Source organism: Falco biarmicus, chromosome 5 (genome assembly GCF_023638135.1).
Source record: "Falco biarmicus isolate bFalBia1 chromosome 5, bFalBia1.pri, whole genome shotgun sequence".
Taxonomy (NCBI): Eukaryota; Metazoa; Chordata; class Aves; order Falconiformes; family Falconidae; genus Falco; species Falco biarmicus.
The window spans coordinates 33,173,531-33,199,014 of NC_079292.1; the positions used below are offsets into that span (position 1 = coordinate 33,173,531).

General features: G+C 44.8%; 2 protein-coding genes across 3 annotated transcripts; one reads left to right on the forward strand and one right to left on the reverse strand.

Moving 5' to 3' along the window:
* Window positions 1-2,497: 2,497 nt before the first annotated feature.
* Window positions 2,498-8,601, forward strand: KRR1 (KRR1 small subunit processome component homolog). The gene is made up of 10 exons (XM_056340307.1): window positions 2,498-2,625; window positions 3,185-3,360; window positions 3,870-4,004; window positions 4,228-4,353; window positions 4,446-4,529; window positions 5,165-5,221; window positions 5,704-5,874; window positions 6,032-6,109; window positions 6,234-6,327; window positions 7,964-8,601. The coding sequence occupies exons 1-10, from the start codon at window positions 2,541-2,543 to the stop codon at window positions 8,104-8,106; spliced, it is 1,149 nt and encodes a 382-aa protein (XP_056196282.1). The 5' UTR covers window positions 2,498-2,540; the 3' UTR covers window positions 8,107-8,601.
* Window positions 8,602-12,207: 3,606 nt separating this feature from the next.
* Window positions 12,208-25,346, reverse strand: LOC130149964 (glioma pathogenesis-related protein 1-like). 2 transcript variants are annotated; one of them, XM_056340309.1, is made up of 6 exons: window positions 24,038-25,346; window positions 18,972-19,217; window positions 16,502-16,611; window positions 14,354-14,436; window positions 13,179-13,205; window positions 12,208-13,095 (listed from the first exon to the last, which is right to left on the reverse strand). In XM_056340309.1, exons 1-6 carry the CDS (start codon window positions 24,215-24,217, stop codon window positions 12,944-12,946), a joined length of 798 nt encoding a protein of 265 aa, XP_056196284.1. In that variant the 5' UTR covers window positions 24,218-25,346; the 3' UTR covers window positions 12,208-12,943. The 2 variants fall into 2 exon arrangements, with proteins under 2 accessions (XP_056196284.1, XP_056196285.1); XM_056340310.1 differs by lacking the exons at window positions 12,208-13,095; window positions 13,179-13,205; window positions 14,354-14,436; window positions 16,502-16,611 and adding an exon at window positions 16,626-18,751.
* Between the last annotated feature and the right edge of the window lie 138 nt (window positions 25,347-25,484).

Below are 25,484 nucleotides of genomic sequence, written 5' to 3' on the forward strand. Positions count from 1 at the left end.
CACAGGCTATGCAGCCCTGAGGGATACCAGCCCAGCAAGCAGCCCCAGAAGTTTTCTGTGTCCAAGAGCTGAGAGAAGCAAATTTGCCTCCCTGTGCTCGCCCAGGGTCACTGCATCTGTCAATGGCACATCTGGCGAGGCAGAAGCAGGACCCCGGCCTCCCCAGGCAAGGCTGAGCCATGCAGGCAGAAGGCAGCACGTTCCCGTCTTCTCCATCTCCTCCCTCAAGCAGAAACCACTGGGCGGGCGGCAGCTCCCTTGGGGATGCTCCAGTTAGCGCAGTGGTCACTGCCATCTAGTGGGACCACGGACAGATAATCAAGCACCCCAAATGGCCGGAGGGACACCCCAGAAACCTTCTGCTGCGGGGCCTCGCAGATTCCCCTTCCTGCTTTTTTCCCTTTTGTCCTCAGAGCAGAAGGTGAGTACTTGATGTTCTGTTTTGGAGCAGAGATAGTGCCCTGAGAAGCACCTCGCAGCCCCGCAAGGGGATGCTCTGTCCTTCACCGGCCCACAAGTGCACCCACAGAGGCCCTGTTTGAAGGATGTGGACAGACAAAAGAGAAATAAATGGCTAAACCATGCATCAACTCGACAGCAAAATTACATGCGGAAGGGATCCTGGTGTCCTGTTCACTGTGGGAGATGGGGCTGGCGCAGGGCTGGGAGATGGAGCAGGCTAGGAAAGACTGCTGTCAAGCTCAAAGAAAAGTTTAGGGGGATCAAAGCTTCTTTGAATTAATATTTTTTTATGTGTAGATCAGATGATAGGAATATCTTTGGTAAGGAACATATTTTGGTAATTGCCATCATCATGATGGTAATTAAACACCCTAGAATGCAGGCTTTTATGAAAAGGTCTGATGAACACCTGTCAAGGACAATGATGTCCTGCCTCAGAGATGTGAGTGTTCTTGATTTTAAAGGTCTTTTCCAGCTCTTCACTCCATTGGCTTTTCATGGTCCCCGTAAAAGAGAGCAAAGGAGGCATGTTCTTGCTTTTTTACTGAAGAAGAAGCTCATTTACAGGTACAGGAAAGGGGTGGGAGGAGATTGCAGAGCACCCCCCAGAGAACCTTAAATTACATTATTCAACTGGATAATTAGGTCTCATCAGGAACACGTTTTCTGTAGTTATGAGCACTGAAGTACTTCAAGTATTTATCAATGTACTGCAGCACACATTTTGATGATGCTGGTTCTTGTTTTCCTTTACGTTGCATAAGAGCAATTAAAAATTCAAAGCTGAAGAACGTGGCTGGAAAAGATGTTTCACATAAAAGAGGAAGAAGGAAAAAAGACACTCCATATATGCTTCTCACCTCAACCACAGCATTAAATTTCTTTGAGCCTGTCCCTGTAATCACAGTAGAGGCATAGAGTGAGTCCAAAAGGGGCTGCAGAGAGACCTAGGGGAAGTGAGTGGGGTTTCCAGCCGCGTAATCGCCCACCAGGCCCTGTGGCATGAGACAGACCGTGCTGTGTTCGCAGGAGCCACTGTCGCCCACCTTGAAATAAAGTAACCCTGATGGAGAGCTGCAGGAATTTTCTCTGTTCACAAGCACAGAGATGTTTTGGTCTGACATGCGGCCTGTAATACCCGACACCTGAGTGTGTTCACTACGACCCAATGTCATCTCAAAAGTAAGTTCGTTTCCCTGTGTGCAAAATCAAAAGTCTAAGAATACAAGATATTGCTTTTAATACGAAGTTGCACAAGTTTGGGTGGTAGGTGAACTATCACCCTTGGTAGTTTCCATAATCATGTTAATACACGATTACACAAACATGAACTTGTTAACTTCCAACCCTCTAACACTGATTGGATGGTAACCTACATAACGGTTATACAGTCTTGGTTAACTACACACACTCATTGAGGAGGGGTCTCTTTGTGGGTCGGGGTAGCTGGCGTAGGGGGTGTGATTTGTAGCATTACAATGAAGATAGTTTGCCCAAGGACACATCTTTGGCTGTTTGTCCAAGGAGTATCAAATACATCTTGATTGCGACAGTCTTGTGTTGCAAAGTGTGATTTCCATGACGTGATTGCTCTTCGAAGTCGCCTTGTCCTAAGCAGCAATTACTTCAGTTAATTGTCCTTGATAGCACTTTGCGTGGGACATCCCAAGTCCAAATAATGGGCACGTTCTGTTTCTTCAAGAATATGTGCAGACTGGTAAAAGAAAACCCTATGTCCATATAGTATTTGTTAGCGTTGTGATCACAAAATTCGGTAAGGCACACAGCAGAGGCCGGCACCGCCGCTCGGGGCGAGGCAGAGCAGCATCCCTCCTGTTCGCACCAGCTTTATTTTCACATTTTTTCTCCCGGGGAAGGCCCACGCGTATTGCTCTGAATACAGAGGGTAAAGCCACCAGCAACGCCCCGGCCGCCGCACCCACTCCCCTCAGCCGCTCTGCCCGCCGCCACGGCTGCCACTGCCGCTCCCGGCGTGCCCCGCGCCGCGCCGCGCCCCGCCCCCTACCGGCGCGCGGCGCTTCCGGTGCCGGGTGAGCGGGGGTGGCGCGCGGGCAGTCATGGCGGATCCTCCGGGGGCGGCTGAGGCCGGGGCGCGGCAAAAAGAAAAACCAAAACCCAGAAACAAAAAGAAGGCGGCGGCAGGTGGGGGCGGGGTGAGAGCTTATGTGGGGCGGGCAGCCGGCTGGTCGGGGAGCCCTCGGGCTGAGGGTACCCGCGTGGCCCCACCGTCCCGTCCCGGCGGTCCCTTGGGTTTCCTGAAACAAGCGGGGGCCGAGGAGCTGGGCCGCGGCACGGGGCGGCGCGGGGGCGGGCGGCTTCCCGGCCCGCGGCGCTGGGCGAGGGGCGGCTGCTGGCTGCGAGGGGCGCGCAGCGGGGGCGCTTTGCTGCGGGGCGGCCGGCCGGCCGAGGGGCGCGCTGGGCCGGCCTCTTGTTCTCCTATGGCAGCCTGTCCACAGCGCCTAGCTCTGCTGTGGTTGCCTTTGTCTGTTTTTTAAAAGTACCTTAAAGCAGTAACTTCAGGTCAGAAGAAATGCAGAACACATTCGGCAGAGTCTTAAACAAAACTTGGCATCCCTGCTTTCAGTTACAGTACCTTTTGTAGTTAAACGGGGAGGAGATGTAATAGTTACTGATGAAAGAGGAGGAGAAACCTTCGGTTTATGGTTTGCTGGTTTTTTTTTTTTTTGTATACCTATAACAGTTGATGAATCTGAACTTCTCACTGTGCCGGATGGATGGAAAGAGCCAGCCTTTACAAGAGAGGATAATCCGAAAGGGCTGTTAGAAGAAAGCAGTTTTGCAACATTATTCCCGAAGTATAGAGAAGCATACTTGAAGGAGTGCTGGCCACTTGTCCAGAAAGCCTTGAGTGAACATGTATGAATACTTACTAATTGTGGTACTATGTTTTATCTTTGGGGATATACAGGTCTTACTTAAGCTTATAAAAATAGTGCAAGCTGCTTTTCTAATACTGCATCTGTGTATATTTCCGCTGTGCTTACATTTACAATTGGTAGTGTAATTTTTTTATTGGTATCAAAATCAGTGAAGGTCTGTGTATTCACATGTGCAGTTCTTTACAGATGCTGTCAGAAAGCTCTCTGCAGCAGCATGTCTTGCCATTCAGGCACTGACAACTCCATTGCATGTGAATTCAGGGAGATGAGGGAGGTGGTATTTTGGGCCTTGTGACACATAATCAGTCTCTTTGGTGTGTGTCTGTATGTGTGAATTTTCTTAAGCTGCAAGTCACGTACGGAATTTTGGGAAATGGATCTGCGTCAGTATGTTGTGTTCTGTTTGTTACCTTCTTACTGCCAAAGGTGAGTTCTGAGGTTCTTATTCAGAGATATTGATTCCCTGTTTCTTTTCAAATATTGCAGTTTGTGAATGCAGCCCTGGATCTAATTGAAGGAAGCATGACTGTCACTACCACTAAGAAGACTTTTGATCCATATGCAATCATTAGAGCTAGGGATTTAATAAAACTTCTTGCAAGAAGCGTTCCATTTGAACAGGTCTGTATTAAATTCTGGAAGTTTGTGTCATTCTATCATAATACTTACAAAATAGTACATTTTCAAAATATGGGGTTTACAAGTGAGTTAATTAAAATTAAATATATATTTAAAGTAAACATATCTGAAAGCAAATTGAGAAGAATAAACTGAAATATTCTCTTGACTCTTCTGAATAATACATTTGCATTCCGATGATATTGCCAGCTTTTTGTCTCTTTAGGCAGTTCGTATCCTTCAGGATGATGTTGCATGTGACATCATTAAAATAGGCTCTCTGGTGAGGAAGAGAGACACTTTTATAAAAAGAAGAGCACGACTTCTTGGGCCAAAAGGCTCTACTCTGAAGGTATTTCCTATAGGTGTAGTAACAATTCTTGGACCCAAATTTGTGTGGGGTCTTCAGTTTGCACTTAACTTTGTTTCTTTTTTTTGATGTAGGCCCTGGAACTGTTAACAAACTGTTATATTATGGTGCAGGGCAACACTGTTTCAGCTCTTGGACCCTTTAGTGGGCTGAAAGAGGTAAGAGGAGGCAGATGAGCTATTTGTATAGCCTACTTCTGTGCCCAGCTCAAGGGCATACAAAAGGCAAAATCTGACAACCTCAGCAGTATCTCACTGACTTTTCAGTTCTGTGTTAGTAAGGTACATTTTACTTGCATGTCCGTAGTCTTAGCAGCTTAGCTGCTGGTTTTTGTTTAAACTGTGAGATCTTTCTGTCTTGGAAAGAAAGTATTTGTGAAATACTGTTCTGGGGATTTCTTTAGTAATAATTTTTGTAGCTTCAGATAAAAGGTGTAAGTGAAAATACTGCAGTTAATGATACATAACCTTAAGGAACATCTAATAGGTTTTTAATAACTATGCAGGAGAAGAATGCTTCTCAAAAGCGAGTTTCTCATGACACATAAAAGCCATGATAACATGACAGTAATGTTTGTGGGGCATGCTGGACTGTATTAGAAACAGCACTTCAGAAATATCAGTAATCTTGTCCTGTGCCACCAGTTAAACATGTGCATTAGCTTTTTAAATCAACCTACTTTGGGGGGCAGGGGTGAGGAGAGGAAGCAAGACAGTATACCTGGTATTTTAATTTAATAGAATATGAAATACTTGCTGAGTGTTCTGTTCCTTTTCTTTTTTATTAAATACAGGTTAGAAAAGTTGTTTTGGACACAATGAAGAATATACATCCCATATATAACATTAAGGTTAGCATGGTCCACTGTGCATCTTTGTTTGCAAGAAAGTACTATTTCTTCTCAGAGAGTTGTTATATACTTTTTGTGTTTCTGTGTGGTAATACATTTTTGAGAATTTCTGTAGCATGCTTCTTCAAAAAAACCCCTGACACTGGTATCCTCCATTTTACCAGGATATATTGCCATAATATCATTAACAGTATCTGAGAACATACAAGGAAAAGGGTGTATAAACTTTCCCCTCTTTGTTTGGTTGATACTTGCTTGTTTAAATGAGGCACCTTCTCCAGTGCATTTTGTCCCCGTTTGGAGACATATGTATCTTTCTGGTTCTGCTGTTCATAATTAACAGAATGCAGTAAGAGGTGGAAGGTTTGGATGTAGCATATTCACTGTAAGAAAGTTTGGTAAAACTTGTAGTTTTAAGCTTTTGACTATTACTGTAATACCATTTTTAATAACTTCTTTGTGACATTCTAAAACTACTGAAGACTTTGATGATCAAAAGGGAATTATCAAAAGATCCTGAACTGAGGTCTCAAAGTTGGGAAAGATTTTTGCCTAAGTTCAAGCGGAAGAACTTGAAAAAACGGAAGGAGCCAAAGAAGAAAAATACTAAGAAGGAGTACACACCATTCCCACCTCCACAGCCAGAAAGCCAGGTCAGCTGAAACTTAATTTGGTTATGCAGGAATATGGTACAACTTAAAATCATGTTCTTGCTAACAGGAGGTTGGGAGGCCGCCTGATTTCCTGGTACTATACATCTGGCTTATAATGCATAATTATCTAAAGTTTTTTGGTACTTGTCTTATGCAGATTGATAAAGAATTGGCAAGTGGTGAATACTTTTTGAAAGAAAGACAGAAGAAACGAAAGCGAATGGAAGAGATAAAGGTAAAGTTGTTCTAACCCACTGTTTGGTTAAACAGCATTTGACTGCTGACTTGGAATGATATTTTATTTTTTGTCCCTTTTTCTCTGCTGTACTGATACTTGACCTTTTTACTGGTAATTTTAGGCAAAGCAAGCTGATGCAGTCAAGAAAAGGCAAGAAGAAAGAAATAAAGCTTTTATCCCACCAAAGGAAAAGACAGTTGTGAAAACAAAGAAAGGTAAACTCTGTGTGCGCGCCCCTCCCCCCTCCCAAGTCTAAAACCTTCTGCTATTGATTCCTGAGCTGAGTGATTTTGCAGAGGTACAGCTGTAGGAAAAATAAAGGTCATGCAAAAAAATCCTAGTAGTTAAAGATCCATGCCTGGAGTTGCCAGGGACAGTAGAAGGATCATGCAGCCCATAATTTTATACCTATACGATGACAGTTCTCTCTAGAATGCTTTCCTGATGGGAGTACTGGGACAGCCATTTCAACTGGTTGTTCTGGCTGCAACGATTTTTGGCTTTCAGTCTTGTAGAGAAACTGCCATAACTTTTGCATTCAAATGGCTTTTCTGTTAAGTATTTATTTTGGGTTCCTTTTATCTTACTTACTTGAAAACTTACGCCACAAGGAAGTGTTGGCAAAAGATGGGGTAAATAGCTTTTCTAAAAGTTAATATAAAACCACATTATATGCAGAGTAAGAACTTTGTGTTTTCATATGATTTTTTTTTTAACATTAAAGAAACAAGTCTTCAGTTTTCTGGATTCATTGATTATACTACATATTCATTCACTGTATTACATTATGTGTGTTTTGTATTAGCTATGCTACCTACATATTATTACATGACACGTTATGCAATTTCTAATGAACTGAAAAGTTCATGTATTCAAAAAGTCTGTGTTCTGCAGCATTGATATGGTCCTGTTTTGTGATGGCAGCAAATCTTCCATGATCTTGCTATTGACTGTACTGTATCTCACATACTCTGCTTTTCTAGCTGCTGTGTTTTGACCTCATACCCTCAGTCTTCCAAGAATAAACCATAGCAGTAGTTTGTATGTAGAGAAGAGCTGGTCCAAAGACAGTACTACCCACTGTCAGATGTAGGGATAAACTGGGTGAGATAGGAGAGTTGGATCTGAACTCATGACTCATGCCCAAAGAGAAAATACCGTCACCTAGATGAACATAGGAGTACCTTATTCACATTGCTCAGCATTGTGTTTAATTGAAGTACTCTGGCACTTCCTGTAGAAGTCTCTTACAAAGGTCTTCATGCAGGAGTTAAAGTTCTGTATCGTACTTCCCCAGCCCACCCTTTGCCATCCTGTTTCTAAGAACAGCCATTAATGGATGGCCAAGGAGAGAGTGTAAGGATAGGAACAGGCATGTTTGTGATCTTACCGCCTTAGTTACTTGCAGGAAGACAAAATACCATTAAGCTTTTCCGGGTATAAGAACTCAGTAATAAATTTCTTCTCTTCTTTTGTGAGACCAACCAAGCCAATAGGCCTGTGTCTAAGAAAGCATGTATGTATTAATTTCGGAGGAGTACATCTGTGGCCTGAGGAGTGAGTGATAACAGTTTGTATGTGTGCAGTGTGGCATCTGTTTTCAAATGCAGTTGTATAGGGTTTTTTATATGTTCTCCTTTGAATTCTGCTGAAGGAGGTTTGTGGATGATACTGGTTTCAACAAAAATGATTGTTATAATAGTTTATAAAATCGTCAGTGAACTTAAAATGAGTTTTAACCAATGCCACAGGATGCAGTTTACTGTGTTTATATATGTTTATCTTGTAGACCGTTAAGATTTAGAAAAAGTAAAATTAATGTCTGTTATCTTTGGATTTTTTACTATGTAGCCTCCACTGAGAAAAAAATTGATATTGAAGCCATCAAGGAAAAGGTTAAGAATGCAAAGAAGAAGAAATTAGGAGCACTTCCTGTGGAAGAAGTAAAGTTAAAAATGGCAGCCGATGAAAAGAAAAAAAAGAAAAGGAAGTAATTCACCATCCAAGTTGCTCACTTTTCTCCTATGTTAATGAACATTTTCACACTTGGAAGATTTCAGACTTCTTGCTGTCAGTATAATCTGGACAAGAAAAGACTAGGTAGAAAGGTCATTCTCTTTTCATAAGTACAGTTTAATTAGTGGATATAAAGCAGCTGTGCAAAGTTGCTAAGGCTGGTGAAGAGAATCTGTGCTGCTAAGTAAGAGAATGCATTTGGATAGTATCCATCTGTGAAAAGGGAAGGTTTCATAATAGAAACATTTAGGAGTTCGATGCAGGTTGTCAGGGTTGGAGACCTAGGTGGGAGTTTAAGGTTATTCTTCTGTGAAAGACTACCAGACTATATACAGCCTCAGTTATGGTGATAACTTTTGCAAAACAGGCAAGGTTTCTTACTATATTATGCTTTTGTTTCTGTAAAAGCTGATGATTTTTGTGTGTCTTGTCTTGGTGTTAATAAAGTATTTTAATACATTGTTCTCAAATAATTAGTCATCTACTGCACAACCTACATGTTTTCCAGGAAACAAGCTCATAACTTCATGTGAGAATTAGACAAACCATAATCTTAATTGAATGTCATTAATAACTGTCATTTATTAGCATTCTCCTGGGGGCTGTTAGACAGAATGTGGTACAAAGCAAGTGTTTCCACACAGAATGTGCTGCAGGGAAAGCATAAAGTTTTGTTATCTTTAAACAAATTCTTAATTTATTTCTTGCTTGCAAGTAGGTCTTAAGAAATTGTGTTCCTTTTTTTTTTTTTTTTTTTTTTTTTTTTTTTTTTTTTTAGGCCCTTCCCCTTTTTAAAGAAAGCTTAAAGGTTTTTAGTTTCCTGAAAATGCAAATTGTGATGAGATAAAGTTCACCAGAAGAGCAGATGTTGCTGATTTAATATGTCTGGGATTAAAGAAGCCAATGTAATGATTAGGAGGTGGTAGAGCCACACCAATTTCATGATTGTGTTGGGAGTGCTTTTGCCAGGGTTTGGAATTCTGGTTTGCAGAGGAAGGGATTATGCTAGAACATTGCAGCTTGCTGCTTTTAGGTTAGTGACCTTTTATTTGGAACTAGTAAGTGAAAACAGCCATTTCCTTTTTTACATATATAAATAAGAATTTAGTATATATGTGGTTTAAGTAGCCAGTGCATGTGTGTTGAGCTGAGGCCTGCCTTTTAGGGTAAGGGAGAACATTAGCCTTAGAGTGCCTGTCAGTTATGTGATCGTTTCTTGGCACTTAATTGTTAAGGAGGAAATGCTTTCAATTCTTTTAGGGACTGCATTGTTCATAAACAGCAGTTAAGTTGTGGAATCAATCAGGAAAATACTACTTCAACAGATACTTCACTGACATTATGATCAAAAAGTCACAAACACCCATCTCAGAAACTGTCATCAGCTGATGGTTAGTGATACCAGCACTGTGAAAAGCCTTTTGGAAACACCAGCTGGTGTTCAGCAGTTGTAAAGGGGAGACCAGAGTTCAGTACCAGTCGGGTAGTTCAGAGCTCTCATGCAGTGAAAGGGCTGGTTTCAACAGGAGGCACTGCAATGCTTCAGTTTCAATGCCTGTTATCACAGTGCCATCCCACAAAGTAGGAGTCTGCAGAAGCCGTTAAGGAATCTGACTGTAGCAGGGCAGGAGTGTGAGTGTATAAGGGGAGTAAGAGTCCTTGGTTCTGATCTGGCCTGGACCAGGCCCCTTTCGCTGCAGAGGACTGGCACAGGTGTTCCCTGTTCGGTGTTTAAAAAGTTCAAAAAGTACAGAACTGGTTGCCCCATGCTGGTGTTGCAGGCTGGCATTTCATTTCAGGAACCTGATCTAGCTGAAAGCACCCTACAAAAAGGGTTTCCAGCTGCATCAGCTAACTGCCTGAATGCCTCAGTTGCAGTGCAGGAAAACGTAGTTCAGCTTGGTGGCAGCCTGGCCTTAAATTATATCTCCATGGAAGCAAGCCACAGCTGAGGCAGCTATGTAGTTTTTGCATTGAATCCCTATCCACAGTAAAACTCAACAGATTTCAGGAAGTCTTGTTCTTCTGTTGCTATGAGGTGAAAAGGCTTTGCATTGTATTTAATCTTTTCCAGTTCTTATGGTTGGCAGGTTTCAAGGATTGTTGGTTGGATATTTACTTAAACCGGAAAACCAAGAAAGCTTACTCACATTCCTGTAGGCAAGTTAAACCAAAGTATTTGTCTACTTAAGTATCCATATCTTAAACGGTAACTGCCTGCATGGGCTCACTGTTGGTGCTTTTTACACCTGTCTTCTGAGACAATATGGCTGTACAGTTCTAACTCTTGTATAAAAAGTAAAGAATAGAAAATAAAGTGGGTTTGGAAGGGTAAAAAAGTTTATTTGGTATTTTCATAACAGCTTGAATTATTGCAAACTATCTCCTTAAACTGATTTTAGAGATTACAGACTTGCAAAAAAAGTACCCGAAGGCTGTATTTATATATCAGTGTTTTGCATTTATCGTATGGAATTCATAGGCATATGGCATAAGGTGAATGTGGACAACACAAAGTGGTTTGATCATCCAGAATTAAATGTTTGGATTTTTGGATGTCCTTAAAACGTGATGCAGTACTTGCTTAGCTTTGACTTCCTGACTTTCAGGCTTTTTTGTTTTAAACATACCATGTTGTAAAGTTTGGGGATTTTTTTCCCCTAAGCCCCAGTGATTTACAGGGTTTTTTTAATGAAGCATTTTCTATGGTATTTCCTTAGAGCTGCTGAAGTATATAGTTCAGTGACAGTGCTGTGAATGTTTTGAACTTTAAGGGCTCTGTGTTCATTCTGTTTGCTCTCCTGGAGACCAAGCATAGATTAAACTAAGCAGGGGAGAATTCCTGCCGAGTTTATTTTGGCTCCCTGGACACAGCAGCGAATGCTCTTCCCTCTCCTGCATTTCTCGTTGTGGTGCTAGGGTCTAACTGCACATGGCTCCAGCGGGGCAGACGCTGTGCCAGGCTCCGTGCTGGCGTAGGAGCCCCGTGCACGAGAGCATACACAGCGTAAGCCCTGCTGCCCATGTGCTGCTTGCCCTCCGGTTTTCAGACAGGACTTTGCAGTACGTGGAGCTTCAGGCTTGGGTCTTGCACAAAGAGTGGCGAAAAGAAGCAGGGAGGAAAATAGCTGCTCTGGTTTTTTTTTTTTAGCAGATAGACCCATGGCCTTGCTTTTACAATGGGGATTTGAACATTTTTTTTCAGACACCCTAATCTGCCCAGTTTGGAAGACAGAACTGAGTTTGACTCTCTCACAAGTAGGCCAGCCACAGGTACTGGGACCCTGATCACTGGAGTGTGGGAAAAGAAACTGCTCATCTCCAGTCTGTGACTGTGATGTCTTGGCTATGGAGGCTCTGGTAGCCTACAAACTAAATACAAAGAAATATCAAGGGCAAAATTCTTAATTTTATTCTCAGCCATATTTGCATTTTGAAAAATGATTTATTCAGGGAATGCTGTGATGCTGAGATGATTCTAGTGCAAGGAAACTACCTAGAAGAGTAACATAGAAACTCTGGGTCCCAGTTCCAGCGTTTTCAGTTAAGATCCACCCCAGTAGCAGGTGGGCAGTGGGTGTGCAGAAACACTGGCAGGTGCTGCAGGGGCAGTATCTTGGAAACTAAGTGGCGAGGGGAGCTTCCTGGTTTCCCAAACAGCACATCTCTGTGCCCTGCAGAGGGGCATGGAGCAGAGGCATCTGTTTAGATATGTTTATGTGTTCTTATAGATACAGATCGCTACAGTCCAGCTGTGAGTTTGTACAGCTCTGCTCCTTCCAGCCGCTGCTCCAGCTGAGCAACTGCAGTCAGTAGAGGACATGCCCAGCTGGACACAGCAGCTGCCTCTGCTGCTTTCTGCCTGCTTCATATGTGAGGGATCCAGGAGACTCATCCTTTGGCAGCTGTTGAACCAAAGGCATAACTACAGGCGCAGCATGATTTTATTTGGAGTTATATGCTGTCTTTCCCAGCATTGTAGTTCTCAGCATTGCAGAGGTCCAAGTCGAATGCGGGGTTTGTGCACCAGCAATGAAGCTTTAGCTCATGTTGCAAATGAATGATTGCCATACATGGGAAGCAGGAAATAATGATTTATTGTTGGAAACAGCAGCCAAAAAAACCTCTATGCTCAGAAAAAAGAAAAAAAAAATACCAGAAAGATTGTGTTGATAAATAATCATGTGTAACTACAGGTGAAACTATGTCTTGGCACTGATGACGAGCGTTTCAAATCAAATTCTAAGCAAAGAGAAGTACCAGTAGCCCCAGTGCGCTATGAGACTGGGAAAGACATTGCCTTCCCCAGGATGCAAATGCCAGAGCTCACAGGGGTCCAAAAATCCCTCAAAAAGACATTTAAATGAAAAACCTCCCCAGGCTACTGTTCATCTTGCTGGAGGAGTGTCCAAGGAAAGCACAATAGGAACAAGGAAGGTGTGTGCTCTGCCTGGGACCTCGGCAGGCTCCTGGGCTGGGCACCCTCCAGCCCTTCCCAAGAAAGTGCGGGTGGGGGGCAGCTGCCTGTGCCTCAGTGTGCTGCCTGGGCAGCGTGCTCCCTTGCCTACCGGATCCTGCTCACACCGCTCCGCTTTGAAGAAATACATGGGTAATTAAAAACCAGTTCCTGGTTCTCAGCAATGAGAAAGCTGCTTATCAGCTCTTCTAGCTGCTGCCTGCAATGAAAAGTGTGTATCCATACATCTAAATCACCTGTGGATGTAAACAACATCTCTACCAATCTTTGTGCTGCCCTGTTATGTGCAGGGAAAGGATGAGTTGACCTAAGTGGTCTCATGGTCTTCTGCCTGTGTGTCACTCGCTGGCGGGTGGTATAGACCAGTATTTTGGTAGAAGCCAGGTGGCCAGAATTGTCAGGGCAAGGAGTAATGGCCTTAAAGCAATAACGGTGATACAGTACTCGTCACATGCAGGTCTGTCCCAGTCTGGATACCACCTGGAATCGCCTATGAACAAAACGCAATTTTTGTTTTAAAGTATAACTGCACCAGGGGCAACAAGTGGAAGCAGTAATTCTGGTGATACTCACTAATGACTTTGTCACGCTCTGCATTTTCTGGAGAGAGAAAAGAAGTGAATGTAAGCAGACTTACATGTTATAAACAATTTGAGTCTTAGTAAAAGAGAACGAAGTGTGAGCCTCATGATGGGCTCAAAACACATCTATGAGGGCTGCATTTCTTTCCAAGAAGAAGCAAAGACCCGCTGACTTCGGGAGAGCCCTGCAGCAACTCCCGGGCCTTGCTGAGGAGCGCACTGTGTTGATTTCTCCCACCAGTGGCTGGCATAGAGAGAGCTCGCTCCTCCAGGCGCACTTCCCAAGATCACTTTGGCTTTTGCCCAGTGTCTTGCATTTAAAGTCCTCAGCCTGTAGCTAACAAACAGTCCCATGCATCAGGAAATCCCTCTTGTTCCTGTAGTGCTGGTGTTTTAAAGCCACTTTCCTACTCTGCTAGTTCACCTGAGGTCAAGTGCTGGGAAAAAGTGTGACCGTACCCTCAGTTCCCCTCCCTGCAGATGTCCACAGCACAATGCCTTGGCCTTCTTATGGGACTTGCAGAAGGTCTCTTCTCATCCTGACTCCATCCAGCCATTGCAAAGCCAAGTGCAGGAGAATCAGGTGGGCTGCCAGGAGCTCAGGCTGAGCACCACGTCCCTGTGAGGGGCTCTCAAGTGTCAGCCTGGCTGTCTCCCAGTGCTTAGGGGAAAGCAGATGGCCTGGCTGACGTTCACTGGAGCGAGCAGCTTTGGCAGTGCTGTGGCAGCTCTCCCCTCCCACAGTGGCACCGTGGGGGCAAGGCTTGCTTGGGCCTGCACCAGCTCGAGCCACAGCTCATGCACCAAGTAGCAACCTGGAACCTCCAGGAGGGGACATGTATCGCCTTCTATGCTTCCTATTTCTGCAAGCAGTAACTTCTGGTGGGGGTAAATAACACCTTAAAATGCAGCCACTATATCTCCTGTATCATAACCTCCAGCATCTGAAGAGCAGGCCTCACCCCGTCACTCCCCAGGGTAGAAAACGGCTCTTTCCACCCTCTTCCCCTGTCTTTGTGCATCACTGCTCACTTGGCTTCTGGCTGCGGTTGCTCAGACTATATTTAGGAACAAGAAAGCACTGTGCCTGCTCCTGCCAGTATTTCTTATGTGCTCTTTCCCTTTCTACCTGTGCTTGGGGAGGAGGGCTGGTTGCCTTCTACTTACTACACAGCTGGCTGGCACACTGATCACCACTGCAGTCACTGCACGCTGCTCCTGTCTTGTATGGGTGCCCTGGGTAGTTCCCACTGCAAAGGAAAGTAACACATGGCTCTCAGACGGCCCTTGGGAGGATAACATCAATACCTACCGCTAATTAGTTTTTAGCGTGGGTTTTGCTCTACTTGTGTTGATAGGGAGATGGGTTTTGGATGGCCCGTGTTTGAGTGCCCTGTGCCCAAGACATGCAGCAAAGCAGAAGAGATTAATGGGTCACCCTGCTGTTTAGGAACCTGGAGACAGCAGTATTGCTAATGTGGGAATTAAAATAGTCTCAGAGCTGGATAATTTGTGTGTATGGAGACTGCAGGCTGTCAAAGCTGGCTCTAGCTATGGCAACAAAGCAGGTTCAGCTACTGTGTACGTACATGTGTATTTAACCTTGAAGAGGAATCTCTCATAGGTGGTGATTTCATCCGTTTGTTGGTAAATATTTTAGGAGCGATGTGTGTATCCCCACACTTTCTCCCTCTGCCAGCAGCACGTGTGGCATCAGCTGCCTCTCTCTGCCCAAGCTCTTGGCTTGATTATTACCTGCCCACCACTGATAACTGCACCAAATGCAGCTCAGTGGTTTGCTGTGTTGGAGCATGACCAAAGCGAGATTTACAGCATGCCTCAAACTGACCATAAACGTACCGAGAGGGATTTTATATGCATGCAATCTCAGCAGTGCTAAACTTCGTGGAAAAACCTCACTACTTTCAGCAAGGTGAGGCTTTCATTGCTTGGTTTAAGCTGAAGAAAATTCTTTGGAGTATATTCACTTTAGGAATTGAAATTGTGCGTGCATCTTGCTTTGCCCCTTGGCAGAGTTGAAAATAGTTAAGGGTTAGATAAATGAAGAACTTCAGTTACTGCTTCTCAAAAGCAAAAGCTGGATGTGACATTACCCTGCTTCTTAGTATGCAACAGCCTGTTTGCAGTGTCCTCACCCAGCAGGGAAGGCCCAGCTTTAAAGCCTCCTCCAGAGCCCCTTGCCTCCACAGAGAGCACCCTGCCTGCTCTGCTGGGTGCTGCTGAGGGTGAGGGCACCACTCCTCTTCCCCATGGGGTCCCTGCCAACGCAGAGCAAGTAATCCAGCATGATTTCAGTCCTCTGCACAACACAGATATTGGCTAAGTGGCAGGAGGAGGAAGGCTTAGCTTATGTCTTTGGGAGGCTTGAGGGACTAAGAGCACCTCATGGCAGCACTGGACTGCTTGCCTGTGTGCAGGGTTTCTGCACCATCTAGTACGGTGGGATGCATAGCTAGGGCCAAGAAGGGAGAGAAGAGGCTGACCTGGGTGATCAGTGGCTTTTGGCTTGAGAACCAGCAGCGGCAATGCTCCCTCGGCCTGTTTGGGTGTGGGGCTTCTGGGGGAGTGGGTTTGTTGCTTTGGCACTTTAGTCATTTCAAAGTATCTGATCAGAGGTACATATTCTTCCAAGAATGAAGCATGGGCAACAGGAATGCCAAACTTGCTCAAGTTCATGGGCTGGCCTGGTTTCAGCCTAACATCGTATGCATGTAAAAATTTTAAAGCTGTATTTAGGCTGTGGTGACATTAGTTAGCTGGAGAAGGGTAAAAAACATTCATCCTAGCTAGACTTCCTACTGATTGTGCACATGAAGGACGTCTGGATAAAATTTTGCCTTGAGCAGCCCCAGCCTCATAAAGAGCCTTCAGCTGCCAAGACTGTAGCTGCAAGCATTGCACACTTCAATATTTATCCAAACCATTGACCTAGAGACTTAATTCTGCAGGCACATGTGGAAATATTTCCAGACTTTGGGCTTGCACCTTGGCAACCATTCTGGGCCATCTTGGCACTCAGGAGCAAGGGTTTAATTTTCAAATTATAACTTCTCTTCTCATGTCAGTATCTCATATTTTACCATTTCTACCATGCCACTGCTTTTTGGCTCCAATACATAGCCTTCATCTAGCAAAAAAAAGCTGACTGGGCAGAGGCATACCTCTTGCTCTGTTTTTGGGACCATTTCCTCCCACAAAACACATGAATAGATGGACTAATCTAACGCAGTTGGACGTTGTGGGAGGGAACGGGTAGGACCCAAACACTGGAAAATTTGTAATGGAAAACCTTACGCTGGCCCGTAGTTGCAGATGAAGTGTGCTGCATTGGTTATGGAGGAGAATGCCACCCTGGGACAGAAGTGGACAGCACAGCCAACCTTGTAGCTTGTAGCCCAAACAATCTGCAAAGACAGATGAGTACACCGGTGACAAAGCAGCATGTGCAGTGTTACAGAGAAAACCTGCCCTCCTCTGCTCCATGACAGCAAACTGGCTGAAGAGCACTCCTTGGGCAGGCTTCACGTGGGAAAGCAGCAGTGATGGGTCTCAAAATCACAGTTTGTTTTTAAAAACGCCCGGTTGTTTTGTCCAATTTACCACATATTTGTTAAAATGATGCTGAAAGAAAGATTAACTGGCTGTAACAGGTAGTTTTCCTTTCTTGCAAAGGAAAAAGTGAAGTTCATCTCCTTTGCTTCAAGGTAATCCATTAACTTTCTGTCTTTCCTGCTGAGGAAGAACAGATCAAATCTGTGCAGAAAAGGCTGCATGATCTGCTACGGCTCCTGTGTGGGCTGATTGTCCCTGTACTAAATCCAGCAGAGGCATATAGCCAAACTGCCAGAAGGCACTGGTGTTACAGGAAGAGCAGGGAGAAGGAGCGTGTCCAGGCTGTGGTCCTAGCTTTTGGCATCATGCCCATGACTAAGATAATCTAGAGGTGAGGGCACTACACCATCTAGTGATCCTCTGTCTACCAGAGGCCGTTCGGTTCGATCCAGCATCCTGTACGCAGCTCAAAGAGTACAGTGCAGCCAAATGCCTCCGTCCCAGGAAAATAAACCCCATGACAGAAACAGAGGGGAGACGAAGGCGCAGCTGTACCTGAGGGAGGTACAACAGTAGCAATGACTGACTACGTGAGAGATGTGGAGAGGTTCTGGCAGCACAGGAGATAAAGAAACACACTTGTGCTTCCACTGACTCGAAGAGGAGGCCTAGCCCTTTCTGTTTGTGCCTGTTTGGTGCCAGCTCTGGGAATAGGGGACAATCCTCAGGCTCCTAATGGTGTTTTCAGTGCAGCAGCAGAGCAGAGGCTGCTCCAATGTATAGACAATCGCATCCCCAAGGATGGTGAAGGACCGAATCACAGGACTGTCCCCATCCCAGGCAGCCACAGGCTGAAGCATATGCTGGGGATGTGGTTGTGGTAACTGCAGTAATTGTACCCAGGGGCAACTTCTTTTCTGCACAGCTGGGAAGGAGGAAGAGGAACAAGGCATTCCCTGATGGTGCAGACCCAAGGATGCCTCCCAAAGCTGGCAGACACATGCCTTCTAGCTGCCGTCACTATCACTGTTGACTCCAAGTGAGAATAATCTTAGAATCATGGAATGGTTTGGGTTGGAAGGGACCTTAAAGATCACCCCATTCCAACCCCCTGCCGTGGGCAGGGACACCTCCCACTAGACCATGTAGCTCAAAGCCCCATCCAGCCTGGCCTGGAACACTTCCAGGGATGGGGCATCCACAGCTTCTCTGGGCAACCTGTTCCAGTGCCTCACCACCCTCACAGTTAATTTCTTCCTAATATCTAATCTAAATCTTCCCTCATCCAGTTTAAAGCCATTACCCCTTGTCCTATCACTACATGCCCTTGTAAAAAGTCCCTCTCCAGCTTATTTTCTCATTCTCTCCCACACAACTGCCAGGACTGCTCCTCTACAAACAACGTCATACGCAGCCCTGCGCCTTAGTGCCAGGTAAGGTGCATTTCACCAATTCCAGAGGCTTATTCTTGCTGTGTCCTTGTGAACAATACCAAAAAGCAACATTCTGTCACCTCTCACAGCTCCTGCATACAAATACCTTCTTTGCACACAAATACCTGCATGTGTTGTTCAGGCACCCCACCAGTTTCAGCATGTCTCTTGAAGTCCTAAATGCATATGTATATCTCTGCAGAAAATATTAAATAGCCTCAGGTCAAAATCTAATCCCTAAAGCCACTGCTGCAAGCTGTCCTGCTGTCCCGTAACCGTGGTTAGCGATTGTGGGGTTGCATGGCAGTGGCGCTCCCCTGACTCACTTTGTCCTCTTCCTTTGGGAATTGTGGTTGGGAAAAATGGGCACGTGATGCTTGCAGAGCTGCAGACATCTCTTTACGTGCCAGTATTTCCCCAGCCCTTGGCACGTGGAGGCTGCCTGCCAGAGCTGGGACCTTGTCACACTGTGCACTGCAGCCCACAGCCATTGCTGTTGCCTGGTTTTTGGCCACTGCTTGGCTAAATGTGACTGCTTGATGGCTGTCCTGTTTTCCTCCTGGAAACAAAATACAACTGGCATAATTAAAATAAAAATGCAGCAACTCTTTTCCTACCTAAAATGGGGACATGAGAATGTCTTGTGCACACAGACATAAAATAAGTCTACAGCACTTACTGGAAAACAGTTCATTGAAGCTTCAACAGAAATCTATAGAGTTTCTGTGTCAAAACAGCAGTGACGGTTCATGGTTTAGATGGAGAAATGCAATGCTTACCTGTGTATAGTGGCCACATGCTCCTCTGCAGTTATTGGTGGCATAAGTGTAGGCGCTGACCTCGTTGTACCAAGAGGTGATAGCTCCTTGCACAGTAAAAATAGAAAGTGAGCCGGTCCAGAGGTTTTCTCCAACAGGGGTAAATCTGGGGTGAGCCTGCCCTGGATCTTTGAGGTATGTATTATGTTTAAACAGGCATTTCTTTGCCCAAGCTTTTGCGGTCTTTGCCAAATCTGGATCCCAGCTCTGCAAAATAAAGACAACTAAAAATCACTTTTTTTGTACCTTAGCAATGCAGTAATTCAGAGCAACTTTCAGGAGAAGATGGGTCTCAGTAGCATGTATGCTTTGGGTTCATTTGTTTTTTGCTTCTGCTGAGACTTACAGAGCTACATGGAGGTTGGCTTGGAGGTTAATTTCTTATTTGAATTTAATTACTCATTAAACTCGAGGAAGTTTTGGGGGTGGTGGGTGATCTTGGCTGACTGGTTTGTTGGACACCAAGAGACTGACACACATCAGTCAAACACAGTGTTTGGGGCACAATGTGCACTTCCAGGCTGTGCCGGCCACAAGAGAATGTCAATGTACTTTAAACAGTGAATTTACAGGAAATCTGGAGTCTGGGGGGTATGCTTACCATACCAGTCAGGCTGGAGTCTTGTGCAGCCTCATGCATTAAGGCCACTGCTTGCAGGTCAGATCACAAGCACAGTGGGATTTTTTGGGACAGTTTAAACTCAACCCCTCAGGTTGCATCTTTGTGTTTGGTGGCCTCAAATGTTAGTGCTGAATTCATATTTGTGGAGTCACTTATTCACTTGCTGTGCAGTCCTACAGAATGTCACCATACGAGCAAATAAGTTAGATAAATGTCCTTTGCACTGGAGGTGGTGCCTGGTTTTGCTGGCTTTTCTTGTGCAGACAACTTGATTCAGCAAATACAGTATCGTACCTCCTGGAAAATGCAGTACCATGAGTGTATGACTAGTTACACTTTGTCATGTCAATGAAGCTGTTCAGCACTGCTGAACTATTTTGGATTGGACTGTTTTAAAAAATAAACTTTTTTAATTTGACCTTGTTTATATGGATTAAAATATGTCAGTTGCTTCTGCAAACAACAAAATCACTAGAGAAAGTGTTTTGAACAGATCAGTAACAGTGACTAAGGACAAGGTAGTTGTTGGATTTTATAACTATGTTTTACACAATACAACTTTTTTGTACCATAGATAAGTCTGAAACAATTTGTGTATTGTTTATGCTACCAATAAGTAATTAGAAATTGCAAGATCATACCAAAATACACCTACAGAGATCTGAAAATATTTTGTAACCTATGTCTTCCATTTCTTCCTATGGCTAACATTTCAGGAGGTGTATTCATCCACTGTACTGGGTTGACCCTGGCTGGACACCAGGTGCCCACCACAGCTGCTCCGTCGCTCCCCTCCTCAGCTGGACAGGGGAGAGAAAATACAACGAAAGGCTCGTGGGTCAGGATAAGGGCAGGGAGAGATCGCTCACCCATTACCATCACGGGCAAAACAGACGCCTTGGGGAGATTAGTTTAATTTATTACTGATCAAATCAAAGTAGGATAATGAGAAATAAAACCACCCCTCCCTTCTCCCCAGGCTCAACTTCAGTCCCCATCTCTCTCCCCGCTCCCCTCCCCGCAGCGGTGCAGAGGACGGGCAGTGGGGGCTGCGGTCGGTCCATCCCACGCTGTCTCTGCTGCTCCTTCCTCCGCAGGGGGAGGCTCCTCACACTCTGCCCCTGCCCCAGCCTGGGCTCCCTCCCACGGGGCGCAGCCCTTCAGGCACAGGCTGCTCCAGCCTGGGTCCCCCGCGGGGTCACCAGCCCGGCCAGCAAACCTGCCCCAGCCTGGGCTCCTCTGCCCACGGGGCCACAGGTCCTGCTCCAGCAAGGACTTCCCGCGGGGTCAAACCCTCCTTTGGGCATATGCCTGCTCCAGTGTGGGGTCCTCCATGGGCTGAGGGGCACAGCCTTCCCCACCATGGGCTTCACCGTGGGCTGCAGGGGAATCTGCTCCGGCACCTGGAGCCCCTCCTGCCTCCTGCACTGACCTGGGTGTCTGCAGGGCTGCTGCTCTCACATAGTCTCACTCCTCTCTCCTGGCTGCAGTTGTGCAGGTTTCCCCCCCTGTTCTTAAATACATATTCCAAAGGCACTACCACCATCACTGATGGGCTCAGCCTTGGCCAGTGGCAGGTCCATCTTGGAGCCAGTTAGCACTGGCTGTATCAGACATGGGGGAAGCTTCTCACATCTTCTCACAGAAGCCACCCTGCTCCCAAAACCTGGCCATGAAAACCCAATACACCCACAAAATGAACACATAAATATTTTGCCTAGGTTCCCAGTGTACTGAATATTAAAGGTGAACTTGGGGCAGGAGGCCTTATTTCAAGTGAGCAGTTGATATTTCCTTAGACGATAACTTTTAAGGACAACGAATACAATCTGGCATTGTACAGAAGTTATCTTCTATCCTAGCATTACCGCAAGTTAAGACAGAGGCTGAGGTTTAGCTCTTGGCAGTGCTCTGAGGTCGCAAGGAGAAGACCGTGATGAAAGATGTGTGACAGTGGTGGATGCACCTTAGTGCTTCACAGTCCTGTATTTCACATTCTGCTTTTTAAGAGTCCCCACACCTCTTTTCTTCTTCATCCTATACTAGTATTAATAATAAGTTTAAATTTGATAAAGATATACATAATAAGAAGTTTAAAGGTATATTAATAAGTTTAAATGTACTTTTTCTTTTGTGGTGCGACTGCTTAAACTGGCTGGCAGCTGAAAAAGCAATGTGCAGAAACATAGTTCAGAATGAACTTTAGTATAACTATAGTTATACTCACTTGTTATGCAACTGCATTTATGCAAAAAGATTGGATTAAACTGCATGGGGGAAAATGCACAAGACATGGAGGTTTGCATATAGATATCATTGCTGTTTGAGAAAATAGTAATTACAATTTTTTTCCCCCATGAAATATTTCCCAGTTTTGGTTTTGTAACAGATGAAGTGCTTGTTGATTTAGGTAGGGAAAATTGAATGTATGGCAGGTGAAAAGTGATTAGAGGCAGCAATAAGTCAAAGGAGATTGTTGTGACGCCCTGATGAAACTGGTGGCACTCTTCTGGTTTTGAAAAGCCTTGGAACAGACGTAAGCGATGCTTTGGGTGAATGGGAAAGGGGTCACATTTGTCAGATGAAAAAAAATTTAGATCAGCCTTCTCATTTTATAATAAACATATTATAAATAGAGATGGCTGATATTCATTACTTGTGGTTAAAGGAGTTTCTGTCTTTTATTTTCTTTTTAAAAAATATTTTTCCAAAAGGTGGAAATGCCCTGAGTTCATAGTCTTCATTTTTACGTATCTGCATGGACAGTTATCTACAGCAAACAGAAGTTCCCTGTTAAATAAAGAAGTCATCTTAACTTCCTCATTTTTTAAAGTGCTAAAGGCCATTAAAAAATGAATATATATGCTGGTTTAAATTCTGATGCTTTTACTTTCAAAATAGATTTTGTCATGTAATTTACTGTTTTCTCCACATTAAATTCTTCCTGGGAGAGGTCATACTTCAGACTAGGGGTTTTGCAGTGTTGTAAAAGAAATTTACCATGATTTAGTTCTTTTTTTATTTGTAATAATATATGTTTGTTTGTTTATGAAGCCATTTTTTTTCAGACTTCACTTCTTTTTCAAAAGGAAAAAATAGGCATGGTTTTAAAAGATGACTGCTGCTTTTTAAATGCGTCATAGCAAGATTTTGTTAGCATAGGGCCAGTAAAGGAAACAGAGTCTAGAGCAATACATACTGGAAGTTCAGGATGCCTGGCTGAAGAAAGATAGAGAAAAAAATACATCTAGAAGAGAAACTAAACTGTTTCCTGTCAGTTTTGCAACTCGGGCTTGCTCACTGCTCACTTACCCCTCCCTAATGGGTAATCACTTTTTCAGTGTTTGACAACCAGAAATGGAAAATGAGCTTTCTATTTTTTGAACTTTGGTTGGTGTGTTGCTAATTACAGACGTGGTTATGCCCTCTCCTGGTGGTGACCATGCGAGATAGTAAGAAAGAGGAGCAAAAGGAAAGAGATCACAATTAGGACAATAGCAGTGGTCTGAGAAGGTCTGTGGAGATGAACCCAAAGAGAAACGTGGTATCTTAAGTATTAACCGGTCAAAGCACAAAAGGTGATGGATGTTGCAAGAGACAGCTCCCAAGCTACTGGAATTGAACATCTCACAAATCAGAGATGGGCTTCTCAGCCGTAAGCCCGGCTTTGTGCATGCATTTACAGCTTCCTCTTGCTGGGTTTTCCATGTGCCACCCAGTGTGGAGACAAGTGTCACGAGCCATCTGAAGTGAGAGGTGGCAACTTTTGGATAAATTTTGAATCACAGCCGGCTGTCTTTTGCACAGTGGCTGCAGATATTGCCCCCTGATGCGGCCAGGGAGAAGGCGTGGGGCAGAATGGTGTGCGACCCCATGCCTCCAGCGCTCGCTTCTGCTGCACTTGTTGCTTTTTGGCTTCCCTGCAGCCCTGGCACCTAGGAACAGCTGCTCTGTTGGCTCAGCCCTTGAGAGCTTTGCAAAGAAAGCTCAGGGAAAGCTCTCCAATGTCATTTGGCAACGGTCTCTGCCCTTGTCGACTCAAGTATGAAAGGTTGTGCTTAGATCTGCACGTAAATTATGCCTCAGGCTGCTGAGCTGCAGTGCCTTGAATGAGGAGGTTTTTCACAGCACAAAATGACAGTGTTAAAGGTTGAGGGTTGAAATCTTGGGTTTCAAATCAGGAAATGAAGCCAGGCAAAATGACACATATCTGATCATATATAGCAATGTGATAATCAGAGCCTCTTCCTCTGCTCTTGAAAGAAAAAGCTCTTTTGACTCCAGGAAGTTGGGGTTGGTTGTTTTTTTCTATTTCTTTGCATTGGATCACAAAAGCAATCTTTGAAAATCATAAGCACCATCACAACGCTACACACTTGCATGTAAGTCATGAAGATTCCCTTACCATGTACAGCATGTTGCTAGCTGGTGGATTCACTCCAGAGCGGAATCTGTTATGGGTTTGCACACATTCCTCAATAAAGTTTGGATCTCCAACATCAGGCAACACCGGTGGTTCGTAGGAGTCAGAGAAACAACAGAAGTGCAGTAAAGCCAGCACGCAGGCAGAAAATGTGCTTGTCATGATTCACAGCCTCTGGTCTTCCAGTTTTAAGAGCAGAGTGTTTGAGCTGTAATGAGGTGTTTTTTGCTGCACCAGCAGCGTTTTGCTTGGAAGGCTTGTGGGCTGGACTTATCTTACCCATGGTAATTGAATATGGCGTTGGTCACAGGAAACGAGTCATGTTTCAAAAGCGTTGCTATGAGAATAAGGAAATTAAGCTACAAGTTCACATCAGAGCTGTGGCAGCTTTGTCTCTCTCTTTTTTTCTTCTTTCTTTGATTGTGGTGGGTAAGCTGCTTCTCTCCTGTCCTTTGGGCTTTGTTTTTGTTTCTTTTGCCCCCACCATCCTATCCATAGCAATCACTATGGATCGCAGTAAAGTTTTGGATAATTTTTCTGCTTTTCATGAAAATAGCATTCCTGTTAAGGCTGTTAGTCTGAGCCAAATCACTGTGAGAATTTATTTAAACTATGACTACAGTATAAATTGAGTTATTGGAGGGTTAGGTTTGCCTGAGAACTGCAGTTTAAATATGCTGCATTTATTGATGGATTTCTCCTGTGATCACATGTGCTATGTGTTGCCATCAGTTTCTCCTCCCAAACTTTAGCAGTTTGTAGTTCATTCCCCGCAGCCCAAGCCCCCAGCAGAGCTGGATGCTATGAAGGTTGGTGCTGTCTGGCACCCATGCTGGGTTTCACACCAAGGCGCTGGGAGCTGATGCCCCACGCATGTTGCCTTGGGTGCCCAACACTCCCCGCTCAGACACACCACCATCACCACCCTCTTCCTCACACTGCCCTTAACTATCACCTGTCCATCAAACTCAGGCCCTTCCCCACAGTCCCAACTTGGACATTTCTGTGGGAATGCAGTTGGGTTTCTTCCCACTCCAGGTTTTGTTCTAGGAATTTTCATCCTTTGAACACCTGGGTGTAGGTCCTGGTTATCACTTCAGCGCATGCAGTCCTGTGTTGGGGCTGGTGGCAAGGCCACATTCAGGTTGGTGGTCTGGGGTCATGCTGTGAGCCTGCAACAGCCACCCCACAAGCACACATTAAGTCCTGTGAGTCTCGCACCTCCAGCTCTTCATGGGGAGACAGCTTACAGGCGAAAAGGCCCTCTGAGGTAATCACGGATGAGAAGCACTATGTTCACAGCTCCCTTACAGACCTCTTGTTAGAGCAGAGTAACGTGATGGGGTGACCCCTGCCAGCAACCAAGCTCCCACACAGCCGCTGCCCACTCACTCCCCCTTCCCCAGCAGGATGGGGGAGAAAACAGAAA

Coding starts and splice junctions, on each gene's coding strand:
- KRR1 (XM_056340307.1), top strand. CDS start 2,541: ATGGCGGATCCTCCGGGGGCGGCTGAGGCCGGGGCGCGGCAAAAAGAA. Junction 2,626..3,184: donor CAAAAAGAAGGCGGCGGCAG/GTGGGGGCGGGG, acceptor TACCTATAACAG/TTGATGAATCTGAACTTCTC. Junction 5,222..5,703: donor ATCCCATATATAACATTAAG/GTTAGCATGGTC, acceptor AAACTACTGAAG/ACTTTGATGATCAAAAGGGA.
- LOC130149964 (XM_056340309.1), bottom strand. CDS start 24,217: ATGACAAGCACATTTTCTGCCTGCGTGCTGGCTTTACTGCACTTCTGT. Junction 14,437..16,501: donor ATCTGCAACTACGGGCCAGC/GTAAGGTTTTCC, acceptor TTTCCTTTGCAG/TGGGAACTACCCAGGGCACC. Junction 13,206..14,353: donor GTGTGCCAGCCAGCTGTGTA/GTAAGTAGAAGG, acceptor TTCTCTCTCCAG/AAAATGCAGAGCGTGACAAA.